Source organism: Diaphorina citri, unplaced genomic scaffold, assembly GCF_000475195.1.
Source record: "Diaphorina citri unplaced genomic scaffold, Diaci psyllid genome assembly version 1.1 scaffold329, whole genome shotgun sequence".
NCBI classification, from domain to species: Eukaryota; Metazoa; Arthropoda; class Insecta; order Hemiptera; family Psyllidae; genus Diaphorina; species Diaphorina citri.
Window position 1 is genome coordinate 19375 of NW_007377764.1, and position 13636 is coordinate 33010.

The following is a 13636-nucleotide window of genomic DNA, read 5'->3' on the forward strand; positions in this document are numbered from 1 at the left end:
TTGAAGAGAGAAGGAAGACAGGATAGGAGAAAGCCAGCCGTTCCGAGAACGAACATTCTAAACTCGACGACATGGTCTGAAACAAAACAAAAGTTGCAACACAGAAACATTAACATTAGAAAATATTGAGCAGCTAGCAATAAAGTGCTGAAAATATTCTCGGAATGGTTGAGGACATACTGTTTGTGTATTACCTCAAGTGAGAGGTGCCCTTTAAACTGCTAAGGTCATATATTTAAGGCAGATTTTGCCAATTAATGGAAACCAATAGGCTAGGTACTAAACTGTCCTGAATCTGAAACTGTGTGCACTCCTAACATTAAACAGCATAGGTCACTAATCCAATTACCAACAATGATCAATGAAACTGAATAGCTGTACACTTCTACACTTGAAAGTTGGATAGCAGAACAGTCAATAGAATTTGAAGGAAACAAGGTTAAAGTTAAAAGGAAAGCCAAAATAGAAAATAGGACTTTTTTTGGTTTTGTTTTGTTTTGTTTTGTTAAACCAAAAAAAATTTCAAACTTTTGAAATTTGAATTTTGGTGCCACAAAATGTGACTGGTGACAGAAGCGCGCTCTAACGTACTTTTTTGATACCTACTACAAAAAATGAGCATCTGAAAATACCGCTAAAATTTGAAATTTAACTTGTGCATTATCAAAAAAATAAAATGGACAATGGCATGGCCATAACTGTTAACGTTAACTGCCAAAGGAAATTAACCTTTGTAATTTTTTAGCCTGAGTTGTGTCTTTTTGCACCTGTGCTGTTTTTTTCTACACTAGAAGTAAGTAGGTACTTGGAAAATTTAAGGCAGATTTTGCCAATTTATGGAAACCAATAGGCTAGGTACTAAACTGTCCTGAATCTGAAACTGTGTGCACTCCTGACATTAAACAGCATAGGTCACTAATCCAATTACCAACAATGTTCAATGAAACTGAATAGCTGTACACTTCTACACTTGAAAGTTGGATAGCAGAACAGTCAATAGAATTTGAAGGAAACAAGGTTAAAGTTAAAAGGAAAGCCAAAATAAAATGGGACTTTTTTGGTTTTGTTTTGTTTTGTTAAACCAAAAAAAAAATTCAAACTTTTGAAATTTGAATTTTGGTGCCACAAAATGTGACTGGTGACAGAAGCGCGCTCTAACGTACTTTTTTGATACTACAAATGAGCATCTGAAAATACCGCTAAAATTTGAAATTTAATTTGTGCATTATCAAAAAAATAAAATGGACAATGGCATGGCCATAACCATAACTGTTAACGTTAACTGCCAAAGGAAATTTTTGTAACCTTTGTAATTTTTTAGCCTGAGTTGTGTCTTTTTGCACCTGTGCTGTTTTTTTCTACACTAGAAGTAAGTAGGTACTTGGAAAAAAGCAAGTATTATTTTCATATTTTGTGATGTGGTTTCTTCACTTTTTAAACCCAGTTCCAATAGCTCAATAGCATGTTGAATTGAATGCACTAGTAAAATTCCTCTTGGATCTCACACAGGATAAGCACTGTTCCACATGGTTGGTATCAGGATGGGTGGCTGGGTAAAGACAAGCTACTTCATTTTCTGGACCCCCCAGAAGTCAAAATGGGACTTTTTTGGTTTTGTTTTGTTTTGTTAAACCAAAAAAAAAATTCAAACTTTTGAAATTTGAATTTTGGTGCCACAAAATGTGACTGGTGACAGAAGCGCGCTCTAACGTACTTTTTTGATACTACAAATGAGCATCTGAAAATACCGCTAAAATTTGAAATTTAATTTGTGCATTATCAAAAAAATAAAATGGACAATGGCATGGCCATAACCATAACTGTTAACGTTAACTGCCAAAGGAAATTTTTGTAACCTTTGTAATTTTTTAGCCTGAGTTGTGTCTTTTTGCACCTGTGCTGTTTTTTTCTACACTAGAAGTAAGTAGGTACTTGGAAAAAAGCAAGTATTATTTTCATATTTTGTGATGTGGTTTCTTCACTTTTTAAACCCAGTTCCAATAGCTCAATAGCATGTTGAATTGAATGCACTAGTAAAATTCCTCATGGATCTCACAAAGGATAAGCACTGTTCCACATGGTTGGTATCAGGATGGGTGGCTGGGTAAAGACAAGCTGCTTCATTTTCTGGACCCCCCAGAAGTCAATGTAGATAGCTTTTTAAATTTCCATAGGTATGACCTATCAAATTAAAGACATGCCACATGCATGACAAAAATCAAACAAAGTCTTCCCAAAGGAGATAAGCAGATAAGATAAAGTGTGTAAAAATAACTTTTTACCAATGACTTCTGATTTTTTGGTTTACAGGTAATTTCTCCACATCTTAAATGGAGACTACGGATGATGAGAGCATTGTGGTAGAAGTTACCCAAGATGATAACTTTGAAATCATTAAAATGGAAGAAGCTTTTGAAGAGATCCCAGAAGAAAGATTGTACAAGTTGCGGAAAAAAAATCAAAAATTCGAATTTCCCGCCAACTTTACACGCAAAAAGGCCGACGACCTGTATATAAGTCTGTAGATGGCATTGTGATCTCTTTTTCTTTCTACCTACCTCGAATTAAAATTTAAAATTAAATCCCCTAAAATTCCAGATTCCAGTCTCCTAGAAAATTAAATACATATGAACAGGGCTGAGATGAGCTCGGACGAGGTGAGATAGGATATTGTTTCTACAGTTTTGCATTGGAGTGGTAACTTTGAAGAGATCTCAGAAGAAAATAACAGTCCAATTCTCATATTGGATGATATTGGTCCTGCAAACAATGAATTGGATTTGAATGCTAAAGACATTTCAAACAGTGAAAATGACCCTATTATCATTGTGGCTTCACTCAATACAAATGAACTGATTGTCGATGATCTCAAATTTAACATTGATAAAAATAAAGAGGTAAGAGTGATTGTACATAAATTTCCAATGGAAAGTAAGAAGAGATTCTTAATTGGGCACGGCATGCAGCAATTACATTTCTTGACCAATGATCATAAGTGATCTTTCAGGATGAAATGTCTCAGTGGAGGTTCATTAGTAAGTTGGATATCACAGTTGCATCATGCCAGACTTGATTGTAACCACATTTTGCTGGTATAAATGCAAAAAAAAAAAAAAAAAGATTGGATATAAATTTCCATTGAATAAGAAGAGATTCTTAATTGGGCATGGCATGCAGCAATTACATTTCTTGACCAATGATCATAAGTGATCTTTCAGGATGAAATTTCTCAGTGGAGGTTCATTAGTAAGTTGGATATCACAGTTGCATCATGCCAGACTTGATTGAGGGTTTGAGACTTGATTGTAACCACATTTTGCTGGTATAAATGCACAAAAAAAAAAATGCTGGTTTTAAATTTCGATTGAACTAAATTATAATTTCCTTTATGTTTCAGTTTCTTATTGGTAGAAGTCAACAAGCTGCCATAGATATAAGACATCAGGCCATTTCAAGGAATCACTGTATTATTGGCTTTGTAAAGAATAAAGCTTTTGTGAAAAACATGGTATGCACTCTGAAAATTAGTCAACTTTAGAATGAGGGTGAAATTTCTTTGTTAAAATTATGTATTTTTGTAATCAATTATGTATTTTTAAGCTGGGAAGGGATGACACCAATAGTCAGCTTGCACAAGTAGCTGACATGTGCTGTCTGGCAATTGTGTTAGTGTGTCTACTCTTATTATTAAACCATACAAAGACTATTATATGGATTTTAGTTTTGAGCTCTCAGTGAAGAACAACAACTGGGGACTAATGGACATTGAACATATACAGACATTGAAAATTATTCAGTACCTATAGACATCTTGTTATCCATGTTACAGAGCTCAGTGGGGATGTTTGTGAATAAGAACTTTATGAAAAACAAAAATGAAATCTGTTTCCTGACAAGTGGTGATAAAATTATTTGTCAGCTTGCACAAGTAGCTGACATGTGCTGTCTGGCGATTGTGTTAGTGTGTCTACCCTTATTATTAAACCATACAAAGACTATTAGATGGCTTTTAGTTTTGAGCTCTCAGTGAAGAACAACAACTGGGGACTAATGGACATTGAACATATACAGACATTGAAAATTATTCAGTATTTATAGACATCTTGTTATCCACGTTACAGAGCTCAGTGGGGATGTTTGTGAATAAGAACTTTATGAAAAACAAAAATGAAATCTGTTTCCTGACAAGTGGTGATAAAATTATGTTGTCTGAAAAAGTACCCGAGTTCATTTTAAAATATTATGATGACATCTCACATGTGCCAGTGTTTGAATTGAAGACCCTCAATGAAAACTTGGCAATCATAAATAGGAAAAGAAAATTGTAAGTATTACACTATTCACTACCTATATCTTGTACTTTTTGGGGAGGCACAAGAGAATGGTATCCTTTTTTTTTTTACAATAATTACTTAATTATTCATTACAGGTAGATTATAATAATAAAACATGGGTATTATCATTTGGCCTTTGGTATTGGAAGAAAAAATCAAGGTATTCTCTATCATCCTTAGCATTTGGTAGTCAACTCAAACTCATGAGGATAAAATTTCATGCCTTGGATATGAACCCATTTTCATCAGAGTTTAACAACTTTTTTTTCCGATTTCAGGCTTGCAGATTCAGAACAGAATACAGATCAAGCTAAAAAGTCGAAACGAGATTCTCAAACTGAACAAAAGAGACAATTGGAACAGGAGAGAGTTCTGCTGAATGAATCTTTCACACAAAGGTTATCAGTCGCTAGGAAGAAGTAAGTTCATAGGTATCTGGTCAGAAGAGATCTAAAAGTAGAATAAAGAGGTTGTATTAGTTTTGAAGTGCGAGTTTTATCGCACTTCATGCTCGGGAGGAGGGTTTCGCGTGTTTGCTACACGTCAAAATGATATTAAGGACAAATTTCTAACAATACTTGGAAATTAACAAATGACGGTTTGGACAACTTTCCTGTTTAAACTATTCAAGTAATTTCCAACTTTCTGCTTTCTTTTCAGTTATGATTCTCAAGTTCAAGACATCACATCAACTGAGACTCATAAATTCTCTGCAGAAGACATCGAAAAGAAAACAGAAGAATTAAGATTGCAATTCAACACAGAACGAAATTTAATAGAAGCAGAATATGCAACTCAGTTGAAAATATGGGAAGCCAAGTGTGCGCAGATAGAAGAAAATTTCTTAAAGCGAGAAATCGAGCTTAAAGCTGAAAATGAAAAGCAGCTCAGAGAAATGAACAAATTAAAAGAAGAAACTGAAGACTTAAAAGAGAAATTGAAAGAAGCTGAAGAACTGATCAAAATAGGACAGAAAGAACTGGAAAAGGAGAATGAAAATAAGCGAGAAATAATTGAGCATGCCAAGCAAGAGTTAGAGGAAGCAGAGAAAATAAAGGAAGAAGCTTTGCGAGAGAAACAAGAAGCCCTTAAGAAATGTCTCGAGAATGAGGTAAGTTTTGGTGATGTGTGAATTATGAAAGGTCCTAGTTAAGTATATTGTTTTTCCAATTTATGCATTTAATAATTAAATGGCTAAAGATACAAAGTTGGTCATGAAGTGAAGTACATGGCCATGGAGGAAATAGTACTCAGTTATTTTTTCACCTCTTACATGTAGATGTCCAGAAGCTTCATTTTCAAGCTCGAGCACATGTCCACGTACTAAAATTGTACATTGTCTATTGAATCTTGCTCTTATTTCCCACAGAGTATTCAAAACTTCCTCCGCGAGTCAAACGAGCAACTGACAGCCAAGTACGAAGCAGAAATACAAACACTGTATGCAACACGTCTTGAGCTGGAGAAGAAAATCGAGACCAAAGTGAACGAAAAGAACACAGAGAGTGAGTCAATCATAAATCAGCTGAGTAATGAACTAGATACTGTGCGAGAGTTACTCACCATACATGAAAACGAAACGAGACAACTTGAGGCTGAAGTTCAATCTAAAGTAACCGATTTTGCAGAGGTGAGTTGAGTCAGTTGGTATTCCTAAGGTTGTGCTACTTACTACTTTATCTTTCATACCTAGCTTTCTCAAAACAATTTAAAATATTGAACCAACTTGTTGAAAAGTTGATGAAAGTCATGATTTAGATTTTAGATAGATAGATAGATAGATTTACTTTAATTAAGTACATCTAAAATAAGTGAACTTTATTACTTTGTTGTTTCTGTATTCAAGTTCAAAGTTTGCCGGGGTTTTAAAATATTCCAAGAACACCATCAGCATCCCCATGTTGTTCTCATTCCCAGGTGCTCGAGTCAGAAGCTCAGTGTACAATCTGCAGTGAAATCTTCGTCAATGCCATCACGCTGCTAGGCTGCTTTCACACGTTCTGTGAGTTCTGCATCACAGAGTGGAAGAAGCAGAAACAAGAGTGTCCCATTTGTCGACACAAGATCGTGCGAAATCAAGAGAAGCGGAACTTTCTCATTGACAACTGGATTAAAAGTTTCATCGACAAAATGTCGCCAGCAATGAAGTCAGCGCGGGAAGAAGTGGTACGGATTCTTGAAAAGTTGATGAAAGTCATGATTTAGATTTTAGATAGATAGATAGATTTACTTTAATTAAGTACATATAAAATAAGTGAACTTTATTACTTTGTTGTTTCTGTATTCAAGTTCAAAGTTTGCCGGGGTTTTCATATTCCAAGAACACCATCAGCATCCCCATGTTGTTCTCATTCCCAGGTGCTCGAGTCAGAAGCTCAGTGTACAATCTGCAGTGAAATCTTCGTCAATGCCATCACGCTGCTAGGCTGCTTTCACACGTTCTGTGAGTTCTGCATCACAGAGTGGAAGAAGCAGAAACAAGAGTGTCCCATTTGTCGGCACAAGATCGTGCGAAATCAAGAGAAGCGAAACTTTCTCATTGACAACTGGATTAAAAGTTTCATCGACAAAATGTCGCCAGCAATGAAGTCAGCGCGGGAAGAAGTGGTACGGATTCGCGCTCAGCAAGCTCAAAGTAAGCTCGGGTGAAATTATTTTGTCTCTCTGATCTGTGAATGCTTGATGACCTGTACAACGTGATCCCTTGCAAACAAAAAATGCTATGCCTTGCTCAAGGAAGCTCGGGTGAAATTATTTTGTCTCTCTGATCTGTGAATGCTTGATGACCTGTACAACGTGATCCCTTGCAAACAAAAAATGCTATGAAGTAATTTTCAACTTACTCTACATTCTACAAGAACGATACCCCTTTCAACTCTTGCTCAAGTAAGCTCGGGTGAAATTATTTTGTCTCTCTGATCTGTGAATGCTTGATGACTTGTACAACGTGATCCCTTGCAAACAAAAAATGCTATGAAGTAATTTTCAACCTACTCTACATTCTACAAGAACGATACCCCTTTCAACACTTGTTATACATGCATGTAAGAAGGGGAGGAAACCAGTTGGGTCCCAAAACCTTTTTTAGTACCAGTTGGGTCTCGAATTTGCGAGGGTCAGTGACTAGTTGACCAGTTGCAAGAAGCTCTTCAACCATGGGCTCGTGCTTTGGCCTCGCTTATCCTATTTCCTGTTTTTGGTTTTCCCCGCAGATAACGGTGCACCTCATCCCATTCCACAGATAACGCCAGCTGCCGTCGCAAGAAGGGGAGGAAACCAGTTGGGTCCTAAAACCTTTTTTAGTACCAGTTGGGTCTCGAATTTGCGAGGGTCAGTGACTAGTTGACCAGTTGCAAGAAGTACTTCAACCATGGGCTCGTGCTTTGACCTCGCTTATCCTATTTCCTGTTTTTGGTTTTCCCCGCAGATAACGGTGCACCTCATCCCATTCCACAGATAACGCCAGCTGCCGTCGCAGCACTTGCAGCAGCTGATTTGGCTCGCCTTCAGAGGGCAGTTCAACTGCGACGCGGCAGACGTGTTCATAGAACGCCAGAAAACCGCGGAGGGGCAACGAGATCAACAGCGAGATCCCGCGTGGGAGCAGCACCTCCTGTGCAAGCTGGTATGCCACGCCCTCCAGCCAATGTAGCATTACAAACCTCTGCAGCATTGCCTCATCCAGTGTCTTCATCCCCTCTCAACGCCAATGCGCCGGTGTTTCTTCCCTCCAGCGTTGCTAATAACTCCGTTCTCGTTATAAATCCCCCTCGCGTTGTCAACGCAGAACCTATCTATGTAGGCGACGACTATCGAAACTATCCCAACCCGGCCATCGTCCCTGCTGTTAGAAATCCGAACCCCATTGTTATAAGTGACGAGGAATAGATCTGACGTCGACTAAGGAAAAGAAGACTCGCTCCATCAAGTATACAACATAAATGTACATAACGTAATATATACAGGGTGGTTCGTGATTTGCGAACCACGCTTATATCTCAGAAACGGCTGGGAGTTAAGGAATGAAATAAACGGCATCATGTAGATTCCCATTGTTATAAGTGACGAGGAATAGATCTGACGTCGACTAAGGAAAAGAGGTATACAGCTCTTTCTCGTTTGTGATTGGATGCGGTCACAGAGTCATGGGAAAGAACTCGCTCCATCAAGTATACAACATAAATGTACATAACGTAATATATATATATATAAGTCTGTAGATGGCATTGTGATCTCTTTTTCTTTCTACCTACCTCGAATTAAAATTTAAAATTAAATCCCCTAAAATTCCAGATTCCAGTCTCCTAGAAAATTAAATACATAAAGTATTATGTTGATATGTGTGCATACAATCTACAGACATAAAAATTTTCCAAGGCATGTACTGTACGAATCAAATACCTCTCAGGACTGCGATTTATTTTTAAGTTACTTTTATTTTTGATGCATAGGCAAAGCTTATTATTTGATCCATTTAGACATTTCCAGCTAAGAGCAATTTTTATTTACCTACAGTTGATAGATTTTATGAAAAGAAGATTCAGAAGTGATCTATAAATACTTATTATTTTATATTTCCGTGTATTTCTTTCCAAAGGTTACCCGTGCTTCGCCACGGTTCAGAATATTTTAGTAAAAGAAAAATTCTGCGTCAGTAGGAATCCTCACCAGAAAGAATGCTTCCGTTGCACTACGCGCTCCCTATTGACTTCGCACTTCTATAGAATAACGGTCGCGCTACGCGCTCCCTATTGACTTCGCACTTCTACAGAATATGGTCGCGCTACGCGCTCCCCATCGGCTTCTCACTTTGAGAGAACATCGGGTTCTCACTTTGAGAAAATACGGTCGTGCTACGCGCTCCCCATTAGCTTCACACTTTGAAACAGGATATGAACCCATTTTCATCAGAGTTTAACAACTTTTTTTTCCGATTTCAGGCTTGCAGATTCAGAACAGAATACAGATCAAGCTAAAAAGTCGAAACGAGATTCTCAAACTGAACAAAAGAGACAATTGGAACAGGAGAGAGTTCTGCTGAATGAATCTTTCACACAAAGGTTATCAGTCGCTAGGAAGAAGTAAGTTCATAGGTATCTGGTCAGAAGAGATCTAAAAGTAGAATAAAGAGGTTGTATTAGTTTTGAAGTGCGAGTTTTATCGCACTTCATGCTCGGGAGGAGGGTTTCGCGTGTTTGCTACACGTCAAAATGATATTAAGGACAAATTAAGTTTTATCGCACTTCATGCTCGAGAGGAGGGTTTCGCGTGTTTGCTACACGTCAAAATGATATTAAGGACAAATTTCTAACAATACTTGGAAATTAACAAATGACGGTTTGGATTGGTTGTTTGGAACGGGATTCCTTGCCACCATCAAAATATCCTTTGTCATAAAACCGATTTAAATGTGCTTCTTTTTCGGCCCAAATTTGATTAAGCCAAGCTTTCATTGCATCTGTATCACTCACTGGTAGACTGTCTGTGCTATATCTGAAATCAGAGAGTGTAGATAAATGAAACCATGTGAATACATTATAAATGAAACCATGTAAATACCTTATAAATGAAACCATGTAAATACATTAAGCAAGTCACAAGATAGTGTACAAAAAAATCTGGAGGGGGAAAAACACCAACAGGAATTGCCTAACATCTTCCGATGTGTCCATCAATAGCTTTATCTGGGTTGTACTTACTTTTTAATATGGAAATGAGCTTGAGATGGGAATTTTCCGTAGACGGCATCCATTTCAGACTGAGGTATTGTACCTAGGTAGCCCACTGTTATGTCGTAGACAGCATTCAGCTGATTACCTGAAATAAAATGGACAAATTTCTAACAATACTTGGAAATTAACAAATGACGGTTTGGACAACTTTCCTGTTAAAACTATTCAAGTAATTTCCAACTTTCTGCTTTCTTTTCAGTTATGATTCTCAAGTTCAAGACATCACATCAACTGAGACTCATAAATTCTCTGCAGAAGACATCGAAAAGAAAACAGAAGAATTAAGATTGCAATTCAACACAGAACGAAATTTAATAGAAGCAGAATATGCAACTCAGTTGAAAATATGGGAAGCCAAGTGTGCGCAGATAGAAGAAAATTTCTTAAAGCGAGAAATCGAGCTTAAAGCTGAAAATGAAAAGCAGCTCAGAGAAATGAACAAATTAAAAGAAGAAACTGAAGACTTAAAAGAGAAATTGAAAGAAGCTGAAGAACTGATCAAAATAGGACAGAAAGAACTGGAAAAGGAGAATGAAAATAAGCGAGAAATAATTGAGCATGCCAAGCAAGAGTTAGAGGAAGCAGAGAAAATAAAGGAAGAAGCTTTGCGAGAGAAACAAGAAGCCCTTAAGAAATGTCTCGAGAATGAGGTAAGTTTTGGTGATGTGTGAATTATGAAAGGATAGAAAACAGAGTGAGGGTTAAAAAACCCTACACGAAACTGGAAATCATTTTAGCATCGCGCTGGTTGCTGGTTGTTTTCTACAAGTACAGACAAACCAACACTTACAACAGGATACATTTCCCACATAGAAAATGCAATGCTCATCAGAGAACGGAATCTTTTAGGATCAACAATTGCAATTAGGACAAGAGGACAACAGAAAAAGAAGAACCCGCACCAAACACTTAAGTACCACAGTAGAACATACACAATACCTTTCCCTAAACTCGACGACATGGTCTGAAACAAAACAAAAGTTGCAACACAGAAACATTAACATTAGAAAATATTGAGCAGCTAGCAATAAAGTGCTGAAATGACATGGTCTGAAACAAAAATTGCAACACAGAAACATTAACATTAGAGAATATTGAGCAGCTAGCAATAAAGTGCTGAAAATATTCTCGGAATGGTTGAGGACATACTGTTTGTGTATTACCTCAAGTGAGAGGTGCCTCATCCTTTTTGAAGATAGCAATAGCACTCGATATTCTAGTCTATTAAGAATACAGTGTTGTCAGATCAGTACGTTTTCAGCCGTATTTGTTTAGGGTAATTTTGTTCAAGTTTACCATTTACCCCATTTTTGGGGTAAACAGTAAAAATGTGTTTTTAGAATAATTCACTTCACACATGTACAACAAAAATTTAAATTTTCATTTACCCACTTTTAATTTTAATTATTTTCTGAAAGTTAGATAAATGATAAAAATCATGAGATGCAAAGTTAATTCAGGATTTAACTTGAATCTTGATTAGCATTCATCATTGATAGTAGATTGCCCTAAGAAGAAGAGAGACTTGCTATTGCTACAGTGAGTTCAGTGAACATTGATTTAATATCTGGTTTCTAACACCAACATTTTGGTGAAGTGTAAGTTGTATACTTGTAGAGTGCTTTCAGCCTAAATTATCATCAGTAGAACCTACGGGTTCAATAGAAGGGATAGGTATCTTATATTTAATCATTTTTCATCATCTTCCTCATCCCCTACTTTGAGAAGCAGGAGCCGCCACTGCTACTTATTAGGGGCCCAAAGCCAGATCAGAGGGAAATGGCTGTAAGAAATTGACTCAGGGCCAATATTTTGAAAGAATTTGGCCTGTCAATTTCCATTTTTCTAGTGCTAAATCAACACCAATTGAACATTTTGGTGCCTAACCTAGGGTTATCTACCTTTGTTAACTGACATGTTAAATTTTTAAGGGTTCAGGATAATGTTGGATAACCAAAATAGATGTTTTGCAGCTTTTTGGTAATGTTTTCTAGCCATTGAGTACCTACAACAATGTTTGCTTACTTTGGACCCAGCATAAGGAAAACCTAGTGGGCAAATTTTGAGAAGGTAGGTACAAGACTTTTTTACTATTCTGCAAAGGTACATACTTCTATACTTCATTTTGTGGGATTTTGGTAGACACCCTGAAATTAGTACTTGCCAATTTATATCTAAAGAAGACCTACAACCTCAAGAAGTAGGTACATACCTAGAATATTCATTTTAGTCCATGTATTTGTATCTAGCCTCATCAAACAGTAGCAGTAATTCCATGTACTTACCATGTAGTTCAGGACCTTTGGTCCTCGTAGTGTATTTACATTTACATATAGTAGCGATTTAGTTCACGATAGCCACACTACCCTTACGTCACGTGAGCTCAAGTAGTGTGTTTCTACCTTAACATGCATGGAGAAGTTATCGTACAACTTTCAAGTCATAAAACCTAATAGAAGGCACTGTCAGTAACTATACTAGGGTAACTAGAGTCTCATCCTCCCGAAATCGAAGAGAGAAGGAAGACAGGATAGGAGAAAACCAGCCGATGTGAGAACGAACATTATCCGTTCAGGATAAAATCCGGGTGGAAATCGAACCCGCAGCCTTTACAAGGCAGACGCGCTACCAACCAAGCTAGATATTGAGGACAAAATGCCTCGGCTGGTATTGAACCTTCGCCCTCCTGTTTACCAGGCGAGCGTTTACCACTACACCACCGAGGCAGGTTCCTGCCCGGGACGGATTTTATCTTAACTCATTAGACGCTAGTTTACTTTTTCTAGTGATAAGATTCGTTCTCGGAACGGTTGGCTTTTTCTTATCCTGCCTTCTTCTACTCTTTGCTTTCGAGTCGATAAGACTTATGAGTTACCTACAGAATTCCCTCTATCTGTGTTTTCTACATCCGAAATTTTTCCGGGACAAGTTCAGATACATCCCATTTCCCTCATTCTCTTCCCCTGCTCTCCTTCCCCTTTCTGTGACCTATATCTCCTTCCCGTTTTTTCCACCTTCCTTCCCATCTTTTGCCTCCCACACAAAGTCTATCCCTCCCTCTCCTACTCCTACATCATTGGAGTTTCGTGAAAAGTATACACCTGTCCTTGTGATCTTAACTTCACTCGGAACTTTTTGGAAGGTCAATACAGAGGGTATACCGGTATACCCCCTCTGTATCGGCGTGGGAGTTGGGACCATTTTTATATGAATTAATCCTTTCTCCAAAGAGCTACAATATTGTACTCGTGTTTTCATAGTGATGAATTGATATTTATTATTATTAGGTACCTATTATTATTATTATTGCAGTTTGGAATTGGAGACCTTAACACTTTGGTCGCCCAAGCAATAATTATGAAATTTATCCACAGGCCCATGTGATCCTATCGATGTCAGGAATATACGCCTGACGGGGCCCCTCGGGATAATCGTGTCAGGCATATAAGCCTGACGGGGCCCCTCGAGATAATCGTGTCAGGCATTAACACCCGACGGGGCCCCTCGGGATAATCGTGTAAGGCATATACGCCTGACGGGGCCCTTCGGGATAATTGTGTAAGGCTTATA

General features: G+C 37.6%; 2 protein-coding genes across 7 annotated transcripts; one reads left to right on the top strand and one right to left on the bottom strand.

Annotated features, from left to right (window-relative positions):
• Positions 1-670: 670 nt before the first annotated feature.
• Positions 671-8906, top strand: LOC103507605 (E3 ubiquitin-protein ligase BRE1A). 6 transcript variants are annotated; one of them, XM_026822437.1, is made up of 13 exons: positions 671-793; positions 2311-2424; positions 2716-2897; positions 3398-3508; positions 3830-3899; positions 4192-4324; positions 4613-4753; positions 4995-5445; positions 5704-5964; positions 6252-6500; positions 6942-6969; positions 7762-8194; positions 8382-8906. In XM_026822437.1, exons 2-13 carry the CDS (start codon positions 2331-2333, stop codon positions 8407-8409), a joined length of 2181 nt encoding a protein of 726 aa, XP_026678238.1. In that variant the 5' UTR covers positions 671-793; positions 2311-2330; the 3' UTR covers positions 8410-8906. The 6 variants fall into 6 exon arrangements, with proteins under 6 accessions (XP_026678238.1, XP_026678239.1, XP_026678235.1 ...); XM_026822438.1 differs by having other exon boundaries at positions 2311-2420; positions 2712-2897; XM_026822434.1 differs by lacking the exon at positions 671-793 and adding an exon at positions 1781-1920 and having other exon boundaries at positions 2311-2433; positions 2725-2897.
• Positions 8907-9658: 752 nt separating this feature from the next.
• Positions 9659-10156, bottom strand: LOC113466765 (lysocardiolipin acyltransferase 1-like). The gene is made up of 2 exons (XM_026822432.1): positions 10034-10156; positions 9659-9827 (listed from the first exon to the last, which is right to left on the bottom strand). Exons 1-2 carry the CDS (start codon positions 10084-10086, stop codon positions 9659-9661), a joined length of 222 nt encoding a protein of 73 aa, XP_026678233.1. The 5' UTR covers positions 10087-10156.
• Positions 10157-13636: the final 3480 nt, after the last annotated feature.

Bases quoted from the DNA above. Each gene is read 5' to 3' on its own strand.
- LOC103507605 (XM_026822437.1), top strand. From the start codon at position 2,331: ATGGAGACTACGGATGATGAGAGCATTGTGGTAGAAGTTACCCAAGAT. The intron at 3,509-3,829 runs GTATGCACTCTG...TCCATGTTACAG, and splicing joins AAGCTTTTGTGAAAAACATG to AGCTCAGTGGGGATGTTTGT. The intron at 4,754-4,994 runs GTAAGTTCATAG...CTTTCTTTTCAG, and splicing joins TTATCAGTCGCTAGGAAGAA to TTATGATTCTCAAGTTCAAG.
- LOC113466765 (XM_026822432.1), bottom strand. From the start codon at position 10,086: ATGGATGCCGTCTACGGAAAATTCCCATCTCAAGCTCATTTCCATATT. The intron at 9,828-10,033 runs GTAAGTACAACC...CTCTGATTTCAG, and splicing joins GCTCATTTCCATATTAAAAA to ATATAGCACAGACAGTCTAC.